General features: G+C 42.4%; 1 protein-coding gene across 2 annotated transcripts in view; it reads left to right on the top strand.

The window, feature by feature from the left end:
* The window catches only part of Jakmip2 (janus kinase and microtubule interacting protein 2), a 142699-nt gene that overhangs the window by 75493 nt on the left and 43666 nt on the right, over positions 1–23540 (top strand). For both annotated transcript variants that reach the window (XM_005069166.4, XM_013112736.3), the window contains exon 2: positions 16234–16509. In XM_005069166.4, coding sequence (XP_005069223.1) covers positions 16381–16509 — 129 coding nt within the window. In that variant the 5' untranslated portion in view covers positions 16234–16380. The remainder of the gene's footprint in view (positions 1–16233; positions 16510–23540) is intronic.

Below are 23540 nucleotides of genomic sequence, written 5' to 3' on the forward strand. Positions count from 1 at the left end.
TGTAGTTGTGTGTGTATGTGTGTATGGGTGTATGTATGTATGTATGTATGTATGTATGTATGTATGTATGCCTATTGTGTGTTCTCTCAACTAATGTTAGTTCCATAAGGCAATGGAGTATGATGATAAATGATTGATTGACTGATTTGTGACTCTTTCATGCCAAGAACAGAGCTCGGCAGCTTTCTTAGTTAGGTTTCTATTGCTGTGAAGACACACAATGACCATGGCAACTCTTATAAAGGAAAACATTTAATTGGAGTGTCTCACTTATAGTTTGGAAGTCCAGTCCATTATCATCATGACAGGACATGGTGGCATGAAGACAGACATCCTGCTGGAGAAGTAGCCAAGTGTCTTATATCTTGCAAGCAACAGGAAGCAGTGTGTCTCATTGGGCAGTATCTTGAGCATATAAGACACCTCAGAGCCCACCTCCACAGTGACACACTTCCTCCAGCAATGCCATACCTCCTAATAGTGCAAATCCCTGTGAGACTGTGGGAGCCAATGGCATTCAAATTACCACATTCCACTCCCTGGCCCCCATAACCTCGTAACAATATCATAATGCAAAAATGCATTTAAGTCCAAATTCAAGAGTCTCATAGTCCATCACAGTCTCAACAATGCCTAAAAGTTCAGTTCAAAGTCTCTTCTGAGATTCATGGAATCTAACGGTAATCCCCTATAAAATCAAAGTAAAAAAAACTGATCACATAATTCCAACATATATTGGCCCAGGATATACACTACCATGCTAACATGTAGGGTAGGGAAAGGAGCATAATGAAGAAATACTGGACCAAAGCAGATCAAAAACCAGCTGAGCAGACTCTAAACTCTGTATCTGATGTCAAAATGCTCTACAGATCTTCAACTCCCCTCAGATTTGTTGGCGGCCACACACTTCTTTCTCTTGGGCTTGTCCCACTCCCTGTTAGCGGTTTCCTTGGCAGGTATCCCATGGCTCTGGCATCTCTAACATCTTGGGTCTCCAAGGTAATCCAGGCTTAGACTTCACAGATTCACACATCGACCTCTCTGTATTGTTTTGGAGCCTGTCCTGGAACTCGCACTGTAGGCCAGGCTGACCTCCAACTCAGAGATCTGCCTGCCTCTGCCTCCCGAGTGCTGGGATTAAAGGCGTGCGCCACCAACGCCCAGCCCATGGCAACTCTTATAAAGGAGAACATTTAATTAGAGTGGCTTGCTTACAGTTCAGAGTTTAAGTCCATTATTATCATGGTGTCACATGATGGTATGCAGATAGGCATGGAGCTGTAGAAGTAGTCAAGTATCCTATATCTTGCAGGCAACAGGAAGTGGTGTGTCTCACTGGGCAGTATCTTGAGCATAAATGAGACCTTAAAACCTGCCTTCACAGTGCCTCCAACAAAGCCATACCTATTCCAACAAAGCCACACCTCGTGCTATTCCCTGTGAGATTATGGGAACCAATTTCATTCAAACCACCACAGTAGTTATGAATTCAGTACGTTAATAGTGGTCAAGCTGGCTTTAATTTGGAGCATTCGCACCCTTGCATGTCTTAGATACTCTCCAACCAAATGCTTTGGATTCAGTCCTTACTCCATTGCTCTGAGCAGAATTTCTATTATATTTATGTTCACCCAGTTTCTTGTTACTTCATCTGAACAGATAAAATGGAATGTTTATGATGACCATGTGTTACTACTTATTACATTCTACCAGACTTGGTATGAACTAACCATTTCAGCAGTGTAAGAAGTTTATGAACCATATCCCTAGACTTGGGCATCTGAACCTGTCTTGTTTAATCCTCTCTAACAATCATTAGCAATAGCATATCTGTTCTATGTATACTGTTATAGAAGTAATGGATGCCCTTGTCTGTACCCTATTTTACATAATAAAATATTTAACTGAGAGGTTATAAGTACCATGAATAGAAGAATTTTCTATTGAACCACCTTAAACCATCAGGCCCATTAAGGCCTCTGAATTTCAGTAACTGAACTATTCCAAATGGTCAGCTGTCTAGAGACAAGGGTTGATTGAGTGGATGAGTTGCTCACAGACATATGAACTGTGTTATGATGGGCAAACAGCAAAACCAGACTTTAATTTCCATATTTGAATGATAGGATGTGTCTTCCTCACAAATCTGTTTTGACAAATTATTTGGGCAATGGTAAAAACTGGGTGTGTCCATCATATCACGGTGATGAATGACGTACAACCAATTGTAAACATTCTCTATACATTCAATAAGAAATGTGTATCCTAGCTGGGCACTGTGGCTACATCTGTAATTCCAACATTTGTAAGGGTGAAGCAGGAGGATTATCATGAGTTGAGGTCAGCTTTGGTTTCATAGTAATTTCCAGGCCAGCCTGTGCCATAAAGTGAGACACTGTGTCCAAAACCTGAAATAAAGTGAGACAAAAAGAAAGAGATGTCTGTAATAGAGTTGCTGTAAGATGCTTTTCAGCTGGGGGTTAAACAGAAGGCCTCCTGCATGCTTCTCTCCCAGCCCCCAACAGAGCTAATTTAAGCACTGTGCTCCACTTCACAGATCAGAAAATGGAACACTCCTCTCCCACACTAAGTATCTCATTTGAGGTATAAGAACACTAAAAACTTAAATATCATACATAAAAAGGGGCCTTCCAAAATCCCCCCTTTCTCCACCATACCCTCCATGCCCAAGTCAGGCAACAGCCTTGATCCATTCCTAGTTCTCCCTGACTCTTCTCTTGCAAGTTTCCTTCAATCTTTCCCTCTTCTCTAGACCACTAGGCAGCTCTGCTGCCATTTTCCAAGACACAGTTTGGCCATCTTTTTTGCCTGAAGTGTTGTTCTCCCCAGGGAGCAGATCCCCTCCTCTGTGTACCCCAATGTCGGGCATGCTGCTCCTTTGGCTATCAATGAATCTGCAGACGACAGTTTGCAACATTATTCACAATGGTCTCCCCTGTGTGTAGAGGAGTAGAGAGGATGCATAAATCATACACTCAGGGGTGACTGGATGGCTTTTCCCTCCCCCATCAGAGCACTGAGCAGATAATGCATGTCAATGGCTTAGCACAGTGACCAGCAGTAATGCATGGTCAATGGCCATGGTGATGATGATGACAAGCAGCCTGGGAACCCTATTCTTCACAGCCTGAGGTGAGTCAGCAGATGAGGTGCAGAGTTATCTTTACCAAACCTATTGTGGTCAAGGATATTACAGGCCAGGACGCTGGCACGTTGTAACACAGAAAATTGCTTACTACACATACAGAGCATTCTTGAGCCTCCTGACATTCTGAACTGTGCAGGAAAATGGCCCAGAGGCTTCATTTTCCCTAACAATGCTGTCTAGAGAAATAGATTAAAACCGAAAATGAAAAAGTGCCATTCCAGGTTTCTGTGCCAGATGGTAATAAATCAAAGAAAATACTGAGGGGAAATGTGTTTCTCAAATAGAGATTGCTAGCATTTGAAAATTTCTTGCTTAATTTTCTTGGGACTCACATACTATTTGGGCATTGCAATGCTTAATGAGGGGAAAGTAAGCCTCTGCCAGTCATAAATGTGACCTGTGCCCACTCCTGAACAGCTATGTACCTGAGGAATGACACTGAGATGATTGACAGAACTCAACATTCTTACATCAGCACAGTCATTTGGGCTCCATTCGTGTACACTTTCAACAAATCTTTAGTTTTTGTATATCTGTTATCAGATGCTGTGCCCAACAATACAAACAGAGTCATGGATAGGCACAAGGCATTCTTGCATCTTCAAGTCAGAAGAAATTGAGATATTAAGCAAGGAAGGTGAAGAGTGTAGGTAATGTAGTTTATTTTCATGGGAGGATGCAGGAAGGCTTCTCTAAGAAAGGCAGGCTGAGAGACAACAGTGTCGCTGGTGATTTCCAAAATAGTATCTATTTAAGCTCCAGCCCAGCTGACCTCTGACTATAGTTCCTGAGAGGGAGCCAACATGCACTTAGTGGTTAGCTGTACTCATTTGATTCTTAGCAAGTGAGACTTTTAGCAGGATGTAGCTCCCTGACTTTCTATGACTAAGGATTGTCTCTTGAATCTATGTCAGATTTGAAACAATACATCTACTTGTATCTCAGCTCTCACTTGTGTCAGTGTGTTTTATTCAAACTCGTTCCTGGCTGTATTTGCCTGCCTGTATTTTTTCCTCCTACCATTTCCTATTTCCTTCACTGTATTCTTTTGTGTTTTGCTTTTGTCTCCCTAAGCAATATTCAATTCCCATTATAGAAGCAACACAGTCAGCACTGTAGATATCTTTGGAATGGGGAAGAAAAACTTGAGGAAAGTTGAGATATCTCACCACCTGACATTAAGAAAACTGATAAATGGTTTCTCTTTGAACACTTACCTTTATATGTGTGTAAATGTGAACTCTATGGTTTGTCTCCAGTATCATGGATCCCATTACATTGAAATTTACTTCCTTCAAGTGCCTTGGCTTTCATTTCAAGGTATAAAAGTAGGTAAATATGTGAACTTGTAGGTAAATAAACCAGGATTAAAAAGAAAGCATTATTGTTCCTCAAACGTGAGTTTTCAAAGAAAAAGACTATTTCTGTCTACTAGGAACTGCAGGCAGGCTGACTCCTCCCTAGGAGACCAAAAAAAAAACCACAAGTCTGTTGACATCACTGGGCTAGTCCTGCTCCCACCCACCAGGCGAGGGAGTGCCTCAGACTCAGTGCATCCACCACATCACAATACTGGACTGGCTTGCACCCACCAGAAGAGAAGCTTGGACTCATACCCACCAGAAGGGAAAGAGACCCCACCTGCACCTACTGGAAGAAGGGACGGGAAGACTACAATATAAGAACACATCCAACAACAGAAAAACCAATATGATGCCACCAGAGTCTAGGGACTCCACACCAGCAAGACCTGAACATCCAAACACAGATGAAGCAGAAGAGAACAACCTTAAAAACAACTTCATGAGTGGATTTGCTGGATCTTGTGGTAGACTGATTCCCATTTTCCTGAGGAATCTCCATACTGATCTCCAGAGTGACTGTACAAGTTTGCACTCCCACCAGCAGTGGAGGAGTGTTCCCCTCTCTCCACATCCTCTCCAGCATAAACTGTCATTGGTGTTTTTGATTTTAGGCATTCTGCCTGGTGTAAGATGGTATCTCATAGTTGTCTTGATTTGCACTTTCCTAATGGCTAAGTATGTTGAGCACTTCCTTAAGTGTCTATCCGCCATTTTAGACTCCTCTATTGAGAATTCTCTATTTAGTTCTGTACTTCACTTTTTAATTGGATCCTTTGGTGTTTTGGAGACTTGCTTCTTGAGTTATTTGTAAATTTTGGAGATCAGCCCTCTGAGATTTCCAAGGATGAAACCAACTGGCAATCTAAGCAATAGTGGAGGGGCTACCTTAAATGCCATTTAGCAATAATGAGATTGACGACTACCTTGTATGCCATCCTAGAGCCTTCATCCAATGGCTGATGGAAGCAGAGACAGACACCCACAGCTAAACACTCTACTGAAATGAACTCCTAGAAACTAGTTGCAGAGAGGGAGAAGTGATGAGCAAAGGGGGTCATGATTGGACAGATGAAACCCACAAAAAACAGCTGACCTGAACAAGGGGGAGCTCATGGACCCCAGACTGATGGCTGGGAAACCAGCATAGGACTAATCCAGACCCCCTGAGCGTGGATGTCAGTAAGGAGGCCTCTGCAATCTATGGGGCCTCTGGTAATGGATCAATATTTATCCCTAGTAAATGAATGGACTTTGGGAGCCCATTCCACTCTCAGCCTAGACATATGGGGGAGGGTCTGCCTAGGCCCTGCTCCAAATGATATGACAGTCTTTGAAAATCCCTGGGGAGCAAAAAGGGAATGGGATAAGGGGAGGGATTAACATGTGAACACGCTTGTTTCTAATTAAAATAAAAAATAGAGAAAATAGAAAAAGACTATTTCAAATACAGTATTTTTCATATTTTTATTTAACTTTTTACACATGTCATTCTCAGTTCCCTCTCCCTCCCCACCTCCCCCACCCTCCAATCCTCCCAACCCCTTGCCCTCACTCCATCCCTCCTCTGCTCCCTAGGGCTTCCATGAGGGATTTTTTTGACAGTTGTATTTATGAACTCCTGGAGCAAAGCTGTTGAAGCTATAGTGACTTTGCCTCTACAGTACACACTCAAATGCAAGGTCATCATCTCATTCTTCATCTATCCTCTTCGGTCCAGTATTTATAATGAGCAGTAGTGGGGATGTGAAACACACTATGTAATTTAGTGCCTGACTTCAGTTTTAAAGTCCCTTAAGTGTTAGGTTAGGTTATTCCTAAACCACAAGGGGGCTTTTGGGAGCACACTTTCTGCATTCTTTGTTTTCCCATGTGCTAGTTTTGTGTTGTTTGTAACCTCCACTAACTCACTGGTGCACAACATTCAGCATATTATCTGGGCTTTCCCTATGCTACAGACCAGACAACAAGAAACAGCAGCACGCAGACGATCACCAAAAGTCTTAATGATGCTGTCCACCTTGCTTTGAGTTTTAGTGAGGGAGTTACCTCCTATCAACTCAATCCTTCTCTCTTTAGAGTGTTATAACTATAGTTGTAACTGTGTATATCTATAACCGAGTAGCTGTGTTTAAAGTTCAAATTAGGAGAATATGCATAAGTACTCAGTGCTCATCACCCAAATTCATAAATAGAAGATGTTCAGTCATAATAAAGAAGAATATGAGAGTGGGTTGGATTATAATTCCTTTAGGTTAAAGAAAAAGAAAACCCTGTGTGGTTCTCCATCCCAGTCCAAGCTTCTCTCTTGTGACTGAGCATCACAGTGAATTCAGTCTGGAACTGTTGCTGTAGTTCCTCTCTGCCCAGTTTGATACTACACTGAACATCAAGAACAGTCTTCCTTAAAGGCAAATGTAGGGGGATAAAATTAAGACTCACTCAGGGCCTAAACATTCTTACTGCTGAAGGACCTCAGTTCAGATCCCAGTACCCACAAAAAAAAGCCAGATATGACTGAGTGTGTCCCTGTAGCCCCAGTACAGTGGAGGTTGGAGGAAGAAGAAAGGGAAGAGACAGTCAGGCCATCAGGCTTGGTACCAAAGCATCCTTCCTTGCTGAACCTTCCTCCAGCCCTCATAATTACAAATTAAATTAAATTAAAAATAATCATTGCCAGGACTTACCGACCAACAGCCTAGCTCCAGATTCAGTGAAAGACCCTGTGTCGGAGGAATACGATTGAGAGTGTTAAAGCAGCACACCTGAAGTCTTCCTCTGGCATCTCCACATAGACCCACACACACACCTGCACACATGTATACACACACACACACACACGCATACACACACATGCACACACAGAGACACACACACGCATACACACACAGACACACACACGCATACACACACACAGACACACACATGCACACACACAGACACACACACGCATACACACACAGACACACACATGCACACACACAGACACACACATGCACACACACAGACACACACACATACACACACAGACACATACATGCACACACACAGAGTGAGAGAGACAGAGTGAGAGACAGAGAAATTTTCCTTTTAGTTTCCCCTTGATGGTGAGAATTCCAAACAGTGTACAATGAAATATGATTGTAATCACCCCTCATGTTTTTCTATCAAGATCTCTTCAAATCCCCCCAACACCAACTCACTCCTTTCCTGACTTCAGATCTTTTCTTATAACCCATCAAATCCAATTAGTATTGCCCAGATGAATATGGGGGTAGGGCCATCCACTGGAACATAGGGGAAGCTACCAGTGTCAACATATTGAATGATTCTTCCTCCCCATCAGCTATCTATTGCCAATGGCTATCTATTCAAGAGGGAGAGCATGGTCCTTCTGCCATTTGTGCTGGATTTTTGCTGAGTAGTTCTTGTACAAGTCATATACAGGCAAGCACAACTGGTGTGGAGAAAAGAGTGCTATAGCCAGGTTAAGTTCGGAGATCCGAGTTTCCCAGTGCTCAAGTTTCCCAGTGCTCATCCTCATGGACCTGCTCTTGAATTCTTTACGTTCTGCATGCTGACACTTTCTATATGTTCCCTAAGCCTTGCTCCAGGGAGGGACTGAGAAAGATATCCCATTTAGGACTGAACACCTAAGTCTCTTAATCTAAGCACTTTGCATCCCTCCACTGACTGTTGCCCTCTTCAAGAAGGACACTTCTGTTGGGTGCAGCCAAGATCCATGGTTACAATGAGATCTGACAATAGAACCATTCAGCAAAAATAACAATAGCAAGTTTTACCTTAGGACCAAGGACCTCCCCAGCCATGGGCTACAAAGTAGCACATTTAAAGCCCCTTCTTTTTAAAACAGAATCCCAGGAAGATTAGACAATATGTAAATCAGTACCCAGACCATCAGGACCTCCTCTTTTTCCTCATCTCTTTCCTTTTTGCTATTTTTATCTTTGTGTCTTGGGTTTTGTTTTGTTGTTTATTTGCTTGTTTTTGAGACAGTGTCTCTCTTTGCAGTATAGTTGGTGTCAAACACACAAAACCCCTCTTTCCAGTGTCATGAGTGTTGTGATTGAGCTGTGTTCAACCCCACCAACCTGAATTACATATATAGAGTGCCTAGAATGACCCACTCATATCAAACATAATAATCCATAAATTATTCCTGTCCATGTCCTACCTTCTAGGTTTTCCTGTTCCTTCCATGTTAGCCTTCAGATCCAAGCTTTTCAAAGTCCTTCCGTTTTGGGGAAGTCATCTATTAACTCTGAAATATTTATTTATTCTGAATCACTTTATAGCCACTGTTCTAAACAGGGATTCAACAAGAATCTTAGATTCAGGGCACAACCCTTCTTCCTGCGAGAGTGCATGTGTGTGTGCACCTGAAATTCTCACCATTGAAAACACCAGTTACTATTATATGGAGTACAGAAAATTAAATGGAGTTTCATATTAGAACTATGTACACCCATTTATAAACATTTGTAGCTATTTTGTTCAAATTTATGTGCTTTTGTCTAAATAGTATTACACTAGTCATTATAAAGATTTTGCATTGAAATTATTCTGCCTTTTTTGTAAAACAGATGAAATACTTGGGTACCTTCTATTTATAGAAATCTCTGTTTATGTTTGGTACTTCACAGAGGTGTCTTCTCCATAAGTTTTCTTTTTCTAAATTCAAGGTCTTTGGAAACTGTTACCAAGGAAACAGCTGGATAAGTTATGTATATTTCACTTATACCTAAAATAGAAAAGCTTGCTCTGGGTTATAAATATAATTCTATAAAACTTCCTCCAATGATCTATGTGCCTTTCTGTTCACACCATCTCGTCTCTAGAACAGTGCACATGTACAGTAATGCCTGCCTCAGGCAGAGGCTCTGAGCTTGTGTGTTCCTTGCTCTGTCTAACCTTAATCACTTCTTGCTGAGTCTGGGGGTTGCTTCCTGTGTCTAGGAGTTGATATTTGTTGCTCCACAACAGCTGTAATGCACTTTGAACCTAGAGAGAGAACGAAGTAAAACTACTTGTCTCACAGAGACTTACCTTTCCTTGTGAGACTCAACTCATCCCCATGAAACCTTTCTAAATCCAGACAAAAGGTTAACCCTGTGCTGAGGAGTGAAAGTAGGTTTGGGACTGTGATGAACAGTCATAACAATTAAGAACCTTTAGTGAGTTAATACACTTGGTAGCACACCTCAGTATTTCCAGCACTCAGATGGCAGAGGTGGGGGGGGAGTGGAGTTTGAGGTCAGCATGTTTCAGAAAACCAAAACAAGTCAAGAAACAAACTTAGTTTGAGATCTACATAAAACTCCTTTCATTTTATTCTTTTACTAACTCTGGTGACAGACTAACTTTTGCCTAAAATCCAGAAAGCTATTCAAGAGTGCCCACAAAGTAGTAGCAATATTCCCCAATAAATCTTAATGTAGATACCTGTACAATTGATACCTTGTGTTTCTCAGTCCTGGAATTTTCTATGGGTAGAGACCAAGGCTTAGTAAATTGCTTGTTGTAGTATATGTTGTGGATAGTTACTGTTTACTCTTCAATCACAGCTACTGCCTACTGAAGAGTAACTGTAGTGCAAATGGGACCGAGGTTGTAGGGAGAACTCAGTGGTAGAGAGCTTGTCTAATGTGGGCAAGTCCCTGCATTTGATATCTAATGCTGTAAAAGCACAAAAATAGAAATAAAATGAGTAGTTACATAACCATGAGCAGGCCACAGTCTCCTAACTCCTTAGTCATTTTCAGTGACAGGGTCCTAAGGGGGATGATGACCAGAAGGAATGAGAATATAAAGAAGAAAATAGGGAAGTTTGGGATGAGAAGGCCTTAAGCAGCTGATGATTCATTCAAGCAAGTTTATTTTTTAAAAAGTACACTATTTTGTATACATTTTGCAGGGAGAAAGTGGGACAGAATCAACAGAAAGCTATCTCTCAATGGGATGGTGTCAGCAGGAAGTTAACCAAGCAATGCTGCACAAAAGGAATGCAGAGTATCTCAAGAGCATCACGGATGCAGCAACTGATGACAACAGTCCATTAGGTAGAAAGACTTGAGTTCTCAGGATCTGAAGTCTCAGTTCCCACAAGGCCCTGGTCCCAGGCCATGACTGGCTGCCAAGCCCGCTTTGGTTACAGAGAAGGAGCTATGTTTGTTCTCTGCATATAGAGGTCTCAGAGAAAGTCTCTGACTCATTTAGCCTTCAACAACCCCTGAAGCCCATTCTGTCCCTCATTTTCAGAGGGTTATCATGAAAATCCAGTTCTGTCCGGTTCTTTTTATGTCTTAAACCCTAGGGTAGCTTTTGGCCCTCTAGTCCCTGTCGCCTTCTCAAATCTCATCTTTTGCTTATTTTCTGATCACTCATGCATCTCCTGCAGTGTTTTTCTCTCCACCATCTTTCATATTCCTTTTTACCTGGAGAACTTCATATCCAATACTTATGTCTAGAACGTTCCTTCCCATTCTAACGACTATATGGCTGACTTTCTTTTGCTTATCTCTCTCACCTTCCCTAGGTGCATTCTATGATTCTTATCTTCTGTTGTCTGAGCAAATGTCACAGTTATTAAGCTGCTGGCTTCCCCACTCCTCAGGAAGGACAGACATCTTTGCTTTCGAAGTATGCGTATGTCCTGTCCCAGGTACCTCATTAATCATTTGAAAATTAATGAGAACATAGCTAATGAGTGACACCTGCTACAAAACATACCTTCAAAGTGAAAGCAGAAATCCAGGCTTGGGAACAATTTATTTCACGGCAGGGTAGAGTGAAAAAGCGTGGAGAGAGGCAGGAAGTGACATTTGATCTGGTTTTGGAGGGTAAAACTGAAGGGATTTCACCCAGGAAATGAGAGAAGAAAGGGGAAGTCAAGCAGAGAACTACATGACCACACTGAAAACTTTGCAGTAGACAATTGTCACCTGCCTGGGCCTTGACCTCCCACCAGACACTGCTTCCACTGGACATCCTTGGAAATCCCCCTTAGAGAGAATAGATCCTTCTTACGTGTGTGGCAAGAGCTCTTTACATCCTTACAGTTTATAAATGTGATTCTAAAATGAAATTTTGACAGGACATATAAAAAACTCATCAACAATGCTGTTTGTGTTGTATGAATATAATATTCTTTGTACTGATGACATTGAACTGTAATTCTTAATATTTGCTATTGTATGTGAAAAAGAAGTCAGTTTGGTGAGACACTAGAGCTTAACAAAACAAACATAAAAGCCTAACAGTTTGCCATCCCGAAGATGCATAATGACTACTATATTAAGTATCAACACCTAACACAGGTGTAATGGATGCGAGAGCTACCCTTCACCTCCAAATACACAACAACAATCCCTACTCACATGGGAACTAGATCTCCAGAGTTAAAATGATTAAAGTGGCAGCCCTTTGTTTTACATTTTTGCGCCTAGCTCATGAGCACACAGTGCAACACATCTGTATTTGGGGAGGGGTTAAGGGGACGTAGCATGCCTCTGTTGGCTGCTAGGGATAATGTATTCAAGTGTAATGTGGACATTTTAAACACTGACACCACCTCACTCAAAAGCATCAACTTTGGGAAGAAGAGAGGCTGAGACAAGCTCTCCCAGCATCCTCGGGATGGACATTTTCCAGTATCAATTATGCAGAACTGCTGGAGCACTTGGCTGCACACATGTGAACTCCAGCTATTTCATATCACATTGCCTTCCAATCAGAACTCAGAGGCAGCAGCCTTAGTGGAAAGCGTGAGGTTAATTACGACTTTATTCAGCTTCTAGCTCGAGCCAGAAGCAGCCACAAAGCTAAAGACCCCTGGGAATACTTAGCCTGTCAATGACAGCCTCACTTCCCTGCAAGCATAAGCCTGAATTCCCTTGCTCTTTTCCAGGGTCTCTCCACCTTCCCTGCCCCGTCTTTTTAAAACAAAGGAGTGATAAATTATTTGGTTCCTCCCTTTATGGTTTAGCTGGTGTTTATCAAGGTGTTATGTCCTGGAAGAACCATAAATATGACAATAAGAGCAATATTTGCTGTTGTTCTCATCACACACTCCAATGCACTTATTCTTTGAAAGAGTCCAGTATGGTGAGTATGGTATAGTCCCAATTTTCAGAAAGAATGTAGAAGCTTAGAAAATTCAATTGCTCAAGAATATACAAGGAAACGTAACTAATAGCCAGTTTTTCTGATTTCAAATTCTAGGGTCTTGACTAACTCCTATCATTCCATCTCATTAAGGCTCAGATGTAATTTGTATTCTGTACTCTCTCTGTCTGTAGCCTGATGGCAGCTATGTCAGAATCCTGCTATCTCTTTAAGAAAGTATTACCTTAGCCTAAATAAGGTTCAGAGACTGATAGATATGCATTTGAGTGTAGGCTCTGTCATTTCCTACCTGAGCATCTTCCAGCTTAACTAAGCTTTTTATTGTCAGTCTAAAACATGGGTAAATGCCAAAAAGGGTTTGATTGGAGTAGATCAGTGAACTTGTCTGTGGAACAGTGCCAGGCATTAGGGAGAAGCAGTGCAACTCAGGCTTGGCTCCCATACCAGCTGATTTGGAAAGCATTCTTGCCTTCTTAATCTGGACCTGTGCTGTGACCATTCATCTGTTCATTGCTTCCTAGAATGCATTTTGTCTCTGCAGATGCAAATTCCATTATAAAAACTGGAAGCCAGCACTAGATAGGAGTGACATGGATGCTTCATAGCCACTTTTAAAAGCCAGCCTCAGTAAAGGTAGACTAGACAGTCTTCAAATAATATTTTATTAATGCTTGAGAATTTCATAAAATGTATTTTGGCTCTACACCTCCAACTCCTTTTAAGTCCATTCCCACCTCCATCATCTCCACTTAACCTTGTATCTTCACTTTTTAAAAAAACTATTAAGGCCAATTTGTGTTGCCTGTATATTCATGGTGTTATGGCCATCCACTGAAACATTGCTCACCTACCAAGGGCTGTGCCCTTAAAAACAAAACACAAAAAGCAAAAACTAAGTTTCATTTTCCTAGTAGATATCAATTATTTGAGCTCTGCAGCTAGCAATGGGACTTTGTGCACCCCACCACCACCACAACAACTGGGATTTTGTCTGGCATGAGCTTGTGTGGGTTTTTGCATGCAGCCACAACCTCTGTGAGTTCATATATATGTCCTAATTAAGGGTTGTCATTGCTGTGATGAAACACTGTGACCAAAGCAAACTTGGAAAGGAAAGAGTTCATTTAGTTTGCAATTCCAAATCACTGTTGATCATTGAAGTAAGTCAGGACAGAAACTCAAACAGGAGCAAGATCTTGGAGTTAGCAGCTCATGCAGAGACTATGGAGGAGTGCTGCTTACTGGCTTGTTCTTCATGGCTTGCTCAGCCTGCTTTCTTATAGAATCCAGCACCACCAGCCCAGAGGTGGACACATACACAATGGTCTGGGCCCTCACCCATCAATCATTAATTAAGAAAATGCTCTACTAGCTTGCTGTACAGCACGTCTTATGGAGGTATTTTCTCAATTGAGGTTCCTTCTCTCAGTTGACTTTAGCTTGTGTCAGATAGACATTACACTATGCAGTATGATATGTAATTACCCCATTGTGTCCTAAGTACATGGTTTTATTGGTGTGGTACTGATGTCTCATTTAATGCTGAGCACTCCACAGTCTCTTATTCTGCACTCCTGGACTAGTTGTGAGTCTCTGTCAATCACCATCTCCTGATAAAACAGCCTTCCCTAATGAGATCTGAGAGATGCTGGTGTAACAGCAAATAACTTGGGCTCAGTTTAATATTATGTCCTTTTAACAGAGCAATTGCAGTTGATGGTCTTCTGGGGCCTATAGCCTGTATAACCACAGGTTCTTGGCTCTCATAAAAATGCCATTGTGGAATGTGCTTTATCATTCCATGGTTTGTGTAGGCGAGTTTGCTCTCTCTTGCCCCAATCCCATCTTCTCTGAGTGCCCCTGGATGCTGGGGACACTCCAAGGGGCACAGCTACAGTGTTTGTAAATGATGCCACCCAACTCAGGATCCCAGTCCTTGAAGCCAAATACCATGATGTGTGGAGAGCAGCAGCTGCTGGACCACATGGAAGATTGGAAGAAGTCTCTTAGTTCTCATTGAGATCTCAGTGCACCACCACCCAATCACTCACTGCAAGCATCCTGGAGAAGCCCTAGTCTCCTGTCCTCCTCATTGATGGTAACAGTTGGATGTTCATGGTTCTCTCTCCGTTCCCTTTCTTCTAGTGCAGCATTTAAGGACTGGTAGTTAAGATGAACCTCCCTGTACTCTCTCCTTTTGTCAGGGTTCTTGTTAGATCTGCGTTACCTGAACAAACTGAGCAACCTCTGCTCCAGTATCACATCTCTGTCTCTCCCCGCTCTGTCACCAGAATGACCTCATCTGAACCTAGATACTCAACAGAGACATCAGCATCCCCTGCACTGCTTACTGGAAGATGAGTCCTATACCCCAAAATTGGAATTATTCTGAGTCTCCTACCAACTACCATTTCCACCGTTAGTGCTTACTAGCCAAATTAGGACCATGCTTAGATCTTCTTCCTCCCCACAATAGTCTCTGTGACTTTTTTCTGTTATGTGACAGCACCTGCCCTTTTCTTGACCCAGGGTATTTAACCTGTGCTGACATATGTTAGCACCCATCCACTCCTTATGTATTAGGCTAAAGATTCTGTCTTCCAACACACTTCCTTACAGGTTGGGAAGGTAGAAAGAAAGGTACTTTTCTATACTTGTAAAATACTTTATGTCTGTTTTATAAAAACACATATTAAAGTCAGGCATAATGCCACACACCTTTAATACTAGCAGTGACATTTGGGAGACAGAGGCAGGTATATCTCTGTGAATTTGCAGTCAGCCTGGTCTACAAAGCCAGTTTTAGACTAACCAGGGATATATAGTGAGACCTTGTGTCAAAGAAAAAAATGAAGCAATCAAAACATCTACCAGAGAGATCAGATAGATATCAGTGCTGATGCTGAATGTAGGTAGGTATAGATCAGATAGACAGATGATACATGGATGGATGGATGGATAGATGGATGGATGGGTAGACAGACGGACAGACTGATAGATGTAGACAGAAACTTGGTAGACAGGAGATAGTAGGTAAATGGGGCGTTGACTTATTTTTCTGTCATAGAAATCTGACTTAAAAATATAACATATTGTACTAGCAAAGCATTTAAAAGTAACTGTAACAATAGTAACTGAGTGAGTGACTCAATGCAGTAATCCACTTAGTTATTCCTCACTGTTCAAATCTTAACCAGTGAATACTATCCAGCTACATATATATTATTTTCTTATTTTTGAGGTACAAGTACCAAGACATCTCCAGATCTGTGCCTCCTTTTAAGGATGTTTATCAATGAGTAACACAGAGAAAAGACAGAAGAATGTGTTGGTGTTCTCAAACAGGCCACTAGGCAATGAGAAAACTCTTCAGGTGAAGGATTCTAAGTAGATGGTAGTGTAGTTGGAAAGTCACTGTGAGTTAGCTACAAAATATAATGTAGAATAGGTTCTAGACACAGAAAGGCCTTAGGAGATGGCATTTAGAGATGGGATTGGATGGACTGGTTCAAATTCATTTCTTCACCAATCACTGTTTTCTCTATCTCTCCCTAGGGCTTCTGGGACAGCGGCTGAGAAGACCTTAGCAAGAAACACCACGCAGTAGTTTCTACAACATCTCACTCTGCGAAATGAAACAGTAACATGGCAGTGCCTGTTTGAGAGGATTAAAACCCAAAAGACTCCGTTTAGAAAGGAACAATGTCCAAGAAAGGGCGAAATAAGGGCGAGAAGCCCGAGGCCCTCATTGTCGCCCTTCAAGCTGCCAACGAAGACCTCAGGACCAAACTCACAGACATTCAGATAGAACTGCATCAAGAGAAGTCCAAGGTGAGCAGGGGCTGCTTGGGGGTCATGGCTCCAGCCAGCCCTGACTGTCTTCATGGGCAGAAAACTCAGCAATTCCTTTGAATCGTGGGCTCTGATGCCTGCATCCCAGAGATAGCCATGTCCACAGATAACTGTTACTCCAAAAACATTCTTGATCACCAACTCACAAATACCTTATTTCACTGTCTCATCATCCTCTTCTATCAATTTAATTTTACCCCAAGCCTGTTTTACCCCACTTCTATGAAATAACGAATGAGTTCCGAGTCAGCTGGAGGCTGTTTCTTCCTATGTCAGCTAAGTTCAGGCTTTATTAGTAAACTCCAGTGTAAACTTCATGAAGGAAACATTTGTATCCCCATGGAACAAAGAGAAGCATGTTCTAACATTTAGAAAACACTGATGTGTGAATCAAAATTCTGGGCATTCTGCTTTTTCCTTCTTCTTGGAAACAGACTTGGGTGTCTCACTGGCTCTAACTGTCACTTTGGTGGCTGTGTCTGTTCCTGTCTATCCGTTTCTCACACATCACTGCAAAAAAGTAGCCTTGGAGAGCCCAGTAGAAACTGAGGTCCCTCAACCCACAACTCATGATATGGGTTAAGTAAGTGACATAGGGAAACAGCGTTGGAGATTCAGATGAGAGGGACTGGGTTTTGAGGGTTAGTTCCTCACTGTAAGAGCTTTTCCAGGTCTTGCCAGCATCTGGTTCATTCAGTTTCATTTTCCCTGGGGCAAAGTAACATTGGAAGGGAGACAGGCTCCTTTTAGTAAATAACAAATGGAGGTTACAGGAATGCTTAGGATAAGGGAAACACACACACACACACACACACATACACACACACACACACACACACACACACACACACAAGATCCCAAGAGATCCCACCACTGCCAGTATCCCAGAGGTCCAAGCTTTTTAAAATGCGCAACTCTTGAATTTGATTAAAGCTGCCTGTTTTCCAGTGCCCGGGACAGCATCCACTCACGCAGGCATGTGTCATCCCTCTTTCTCTGATGAGGCTTCGGCAGTAGGCCTCTTAGACAAGAATGAATCTTCTCATCCCCTCTCCTTGGTACCCTGCCCTCCTCTCCTTCCCTCACAGTCAGTTACAACCTCAACATTAGAGCAAAGCCTCTCTGCAGCAAAGGGACAGTGGAGGGCAAACGAATCATAAAGCAATTTCATTATAGATAAATACAATTGTGTTTTCAAAGGAGCAGGCTCTAGGGGAGAAAAATGATCAAAGCCAAGGTAAGAATGTACACTCCTGGTTTAGCCCTGAGGCTTTTACTAGAAAATGACAATTCAGCTACTGGGAGGGAATGGAGTAAAGCCTGAAAACATTAGGGGTGATGGGCCATTACTCATTTTCCAAGCAAATCACAAAATGCTATTGGCATTTGCAGAATGCCCAGGGTGCAGAGAACAGAGTCCATCGTAAGTGCTTTGGTTGATATTATAAATAGCTGGCTACAACTTGCCCAATGTACACTATCCATCACACGCTCCAACATGCACACTTCATCCTGGCACAGTTCCAGCTCTGACACTCAGCAGCTGAGTGATCTTGTGCAGGTCTTCGGGACACCCTTTGCTTTTTTTCCCTCATCTGTCAACTGGGACTGCTCCAGGTGAGTGTGCCAGGGAGTGAGGGCAGGCAGGAGGAGTTAGCTGGTGTCAAGCATGGAAAGTGTGCTGTGCCATTATCTTCTCTGACCCCCAGTTCCTCCGGCTCAGGCAGACATTGTTGCTATTTCCGTTTGTATGAAGAAAGTACCTACCTGGTGTGCATGCCATGTTCAAAGCTGCTCCCTAAATGAACCTGCCTGACTCCATTAGTATTGTAGTATTTGGGTAAGAAAGTCCAGACCTTACTGGAAAAAGCCTGTCTTTTCTTTGAGCCAGTACTGTTAAGCCACCAAATACATGGCCATCTTCCTGTCTATGGATACCATGGGGCCAAAATCCCATGCTCACCATGGATTGCTATGGTTTCACCAGGGAATGTGCCTTCCCTGAGAGCTAGGATACCGTTTTAATGAGCAGTATGGGTGAGGTGACAGAAGGCATGGGCGTAGAGAACAGGGTTCTGAGGCACAGGCTGCAGCCAGCCAGCCCCAGTTGCAGGGCCTGGGAAGCCATGGTTTCAAATAGAAGCTGAGCACAATCCCTCAGACTGCAAAGCATGTGATACCTGACCTCTTGGTCGTCACAGTACCTTGGGACAAAGACAGCCTGTGGGTACCATTCTGATTTCACCAGGGGAAGAAAATGAGCTTAGCTCACTTGCTTCATGGTGGCACCACGTTAAGGCTGCCCACCCCCACCTCTTAAAAAAGCACATGCAGCCTTCTCTATCCTCCATTCTCAGAGCCTCTGGTTCGAGGTTCAAATTTGGAGTAACAGTGTTTCCTCTCTGCACCTCTGCTTTTGTTCTCAAGAAGTATAACTGTGTGGAAGAAGATACTAGAGCAGAGGGAAGGAGAGGAGGGGAAGGAAGGGGAGCGGAGATAGGAAGGCAGTGGAAGAGGAAAGGAGAGAAGAGACTTGAAAGGTTTTCCATAGAAGCAGCCTGCTTCCTGCTGCTTCCCCTCTCAGAAAGCCTAGGCCCAGTGCTAATCCCTGCTGGTTGTGAATTTACTCTCCAGGAACATGCAAAGCAGATAATCCAAGCCTTGGCTTCAGATAGCTGGAACCCTCTAGATAACCCATAGCCCTTTCCTGCCCTTAACTCCCTTCTGAGTTTTAAACCCCGACTTCTAAGAGTGCATTAAAACTCCCGTCACTGCCAAGTTTATCTTGGCAGAATTTACACAGGCATTTCTGAAGGCTAGACTGGAATTACTGACAGAAAACACAGTGTGAACTCAGCATAAAGCGGTCATGACTCCTCCTTGTGTCCCATTGAAACCTTTAACACAGGGATTAGCTTTTCTTAGTAATCTCTTCCTCCCATAGAATCTCCAGGGCAGAAAGGATTTGAAAGTTCATCTTCACAGCCTTGTTCACGATCCCCTGTCCTTGCCTTCCCATCCCCTCCCCTACTCCTTATGGCCATGCTCACTCTAAATATCTTTCAAGTCAAGACCCTATGTCACCAACACCAGGGAACTCAAGGCATCCCAAGGAAACCCATGTTTCCCTTTGGACATTTCTTTCTGTTTGGGAAGCAGTTACTACAGTCTTAATGTGGTATAGCAATGTTAGTCATACATATGGGCATTTGCATTTTTGTTGGTGGTGGCTAGATATAACACTGTATAATCTATTACCATATGTAACAATATTTTCAAAATGAACATGATAGTGTCTACTGTTGCTTAGTCACTAGCCCTTGATACATTGAGTAATCTTTACCACAACCAGATGAGAAAGAGAACATCATCCCAATATGCCAATGGGAAAAATGACTGACAGAGGTAAAGGAGTTTGCCCAAAGATTGAGAGGAGTCAGGCCTGGGCTGTAGGCTAGACTTGGCTCTTGGCCACACTGGTTTAATTTCTGTGCCCATGGAGAAATTGTTCACCACTTTCTCCCCTGAGATTGTGGGGAAACAAATATCACAGGACTGGCCTGGAGGCCAGAAGTACTAGTACGTACAATGCCTATTTTGAAAGGTGACGACTACAGTAAAACACTTGAGGACGCCATTCCCTTATGGTTGAACTTAAGTCATCCATGCAATATACCCTCACTGCTCAACATGATTTCCATTCACTAAATAATTTTCTCCTTTTCAAAATATCACTGTGCATTTTACTCAGCAATAGCTCTTTTGTGTCATCATACATATCAAGATTTATATTAAGAGATTGAAATCTTCTGCCTTAATGCCTAAATCTGTATAAGTAAGTTCCGAAAAAGACTTCATCCACACAATTGTTATGGCTTCTCATGTCCATCCCCCAAATTGCATCCTTTGGCTCTCCCTCAAAATGAAGCACTTTCCCGGAGGAGCTTAAAGGGAAAACAAGTCATGTCAAGAAATCCTGCAAATAACGCAGTTTCCGTGGCAACTGAAACAAATGTGAACTGTTTCTTTGTTTTGTGAATTCTCCCAAGTGATTGGCACCATGACCAGCCTCTGTTTATGTTAGCTTTCTCTTTTGGGTTGGAATATATTCTCCACACAGCTGTATTTTCATAGTCTTTTTTCTTCCTTTAATCTTCCTTCTTGCTGACACACATGAAAGATTACTATTTATAATATGGGAGAAACAGCACGGTCACAGACAGAATCACAAGGAGATGCTATGTTAAGTACCTGGAGAGAATCTTACATAAGTCATTTAGGGTAGAGTGTCTCCTGTCATATCTAATATTGCTTTATACACCATAGCGCTTTATAGCTGATTCTATTTCCCCATGCATTTTTTAAAATAACTTTTATCTTATGTGCATTAGTGTTTTGCCTGCATGTATGCCTGTGTTAGGATGTTGGCTATAACTGCCTGAAACTGGTATTGCAGACAGTTGTGAGCTGCTATTGCGGGTGCTAGAGATTGAACCTGGGTCCTCTGGGAGAGCAGCCAGTACTCTTAAACCCTGAGCCATCTTTCCAGCTCCTTTCCCATGCATTTTAAACAGAGTCCTGGAAATATCTATTGCAGGTATTTTTAACACTTTTCTTAGATGGTGAAACCTTACCCATTGTCCATTTTCATTATAGTTTGTCACTGCCCTATGAAGCATTGTTTCCCTTAGTACCTTGTGACGCAGCAGCCTTGTAGTCATTATGCTCTTCCCAGTGCTACCGCAAACACTTACTGCTAAGACTCAGGAGGAACAAGCTCTCCTCACTAAAGTTAAAGGCGTATTTCTGATGTCTTATAGGGAAGTTAAACTGAATTTCTAAATTAGAAAAAAAAACCTCCCTCTAAAAATAAATACATTATCTAGAACAAAAATCAACAAACCTTCCTACAAAGTGGAAGACACTGAATATTTTAGGGTTGTGGGCCAGACAGTTTCTCAAAGTTCTCAATCACTGTGTTATTAAAGCAGCCCTAAGTAACACGTGAATGTCTGTGTTCCAGTAGATCTTTATTCATAAAGACAGAGACAGTTTGGTTTATGGGCTCCAGTTTCCTTACCTCATTCCTGGTAGATATCATTTTCTGTTTACTCTGAGAAGATTGTCAAGAACAAAGAGGTAGCTGGAAGATGCTGGGGCACACCTATAATCACAGCACTGGAGGTAGAGGTAGATGGATCTCTGTGAGCTTGAGCACAACCTGGTCTGCATATAGAGTTCCAGCACAGCAGAGATGGCAAACACAAAACAAGATGAACAAAAAGCTCAGAGAAACAACAAAAAGAGGCATTGGGAACACTGTTAGAGATTCTGTGCTTTACCATAGTGTTTTAAAGAGGATGAGTGAGTGGATGCGTAGTTACCCTGGTAACTCCCTAAGCCTGTGTTCTCTAAACTGTATGACAGGGTTATTATTCATGACTCTGCTTGTGGGGCTAGCTAGGCAACAGTGGCATATGGCCTTTAATTGCACCTGTGCCTTCTTGCTCCTCATTGTGCTATGCCAGCAATCAGTGGATATACAGCGGTCGTCTCTTAGGAGTTTCTACTGGGAGCAGGGTAAGCGGAGGTGGGCATGAGAGATAGGCATGCACAAAACCTGTAACATAAACAAAAGTGGACTAAGACCCAACAAAGTGCACAGAAAAGACAAAGGCGGTAGGCATGAGAGTAATCCTAGGCAATCAGGTCACATGACAGGAAAGGATGCTGTGTAGCTGGGCCAGGAGGAATGTGAGACTCCCAAGGACAGTCTCACATTCTCCCAAGGAGAGTCAAGGGAAGAGCCACCAGGGAAAATAAACCGTGGGCAGATAGGTGCAGATATATACTTTGTGCAGAAAATAGCATATTCTCTCGTATCTGGAGCAGGGGCAGATAAGGGGAAGGGATTAGAAAGTGCTCCAGCCCAACCTGTGTAGGGACTTGATTGGCAAGGCTGAAGTACAGGGATTCCAAACTCAGTGTGGAGCTGAGGAGCAGCTACAGTAGTACTGCCAGGGCCTGGGTTTCCTAAGAAAACATCACTAGTAGTGAGAAGGAAGTCAAGTTCCCCAGAAGAACCCCAAAGAACTCTGGAGCAACAGTGGTCAAAAGGAATGGAGTGTGGACTACAAATAAATGTATGCCAGATAGGTGACCTGATTTCCTTCTGGCTGAAAAATTAAAAATTGAAAGCAATCCATTACTTTCCCTAATTGAGCCTGTTTAACTTAATTCATGCAAATAGTATCATTTCAACATATAGTTATTAAAAAAGGATCAACAAAAAACTCTGTCTTGTGATAAATCTTCAAAATCCAGAGTGTGTTTTGCACATGGAACAAATCTCAAGCTTGCACCATTTCAAGTGTTCAGTGTAGCCAGTGGCCAGCATGCTGGACAGCAAGCTGAGGAGAGGTCAGAAGACAGTCATCTGAAGATGCCTCTCTGCTGCTTTACCAAGTCCTCCTGGGGTCTCCACCCTTACAGGATGACCGTTGTGAGATTAATTGCTGTGCTTTAAAAAAAATCATATGATCTGCAAACACTACTTCACTTAGAAAATACTGTTCTAGCTGAAGATAGGTAAGTGACTGAGGTAAGTGAAATCTTAAACACTCTGTAATGTAATTACAATGATCCTAAAAGGCACTTTGACTCTTCAAACATTTGTAGGTTGAAACTCTCTCAAATTTTGGGAAAGGGGAAACCACAATCAGAATGTATTATGTGGGGGAGGTAGAGACTCTCTGTCACTCAACTGGGTAATGCTGCTGGGTTTTCCAAAAATGAACTGAGTGGATGAGGGAATAGCACAGACCACAGAGGGACCTTTTTCTGCTACTGAGGTGGCCTAACCACATCCTAGTGACCTGTTAAATTAGAGATTTAAGTAGCACAAAATGGTAGGAATAGCTAACATTGTCAGTGGAAAGGTTACAAAGCACTGGAGATTATTTTCAGCAGAATTCTTGAAAGGTGAAAGATTAGAAGAAATTCTTACAACA

This window comes from Mesocricetus auratus, unplaced genomic scaffold (genome assembly GCF_017639785.1).
Source record: "Mesocricetus auratus isolate SY011 unplaced genomic scaffold, BCM_Maur_2.0 Super-Scaffold_6730, whole genome shotgun sequence".
NCBI lineage: Eukaryota > Metazoa > Chordata > Mammalia > Rodentia > Cricetidae > Mesocricetus > Mesocricetus auratus.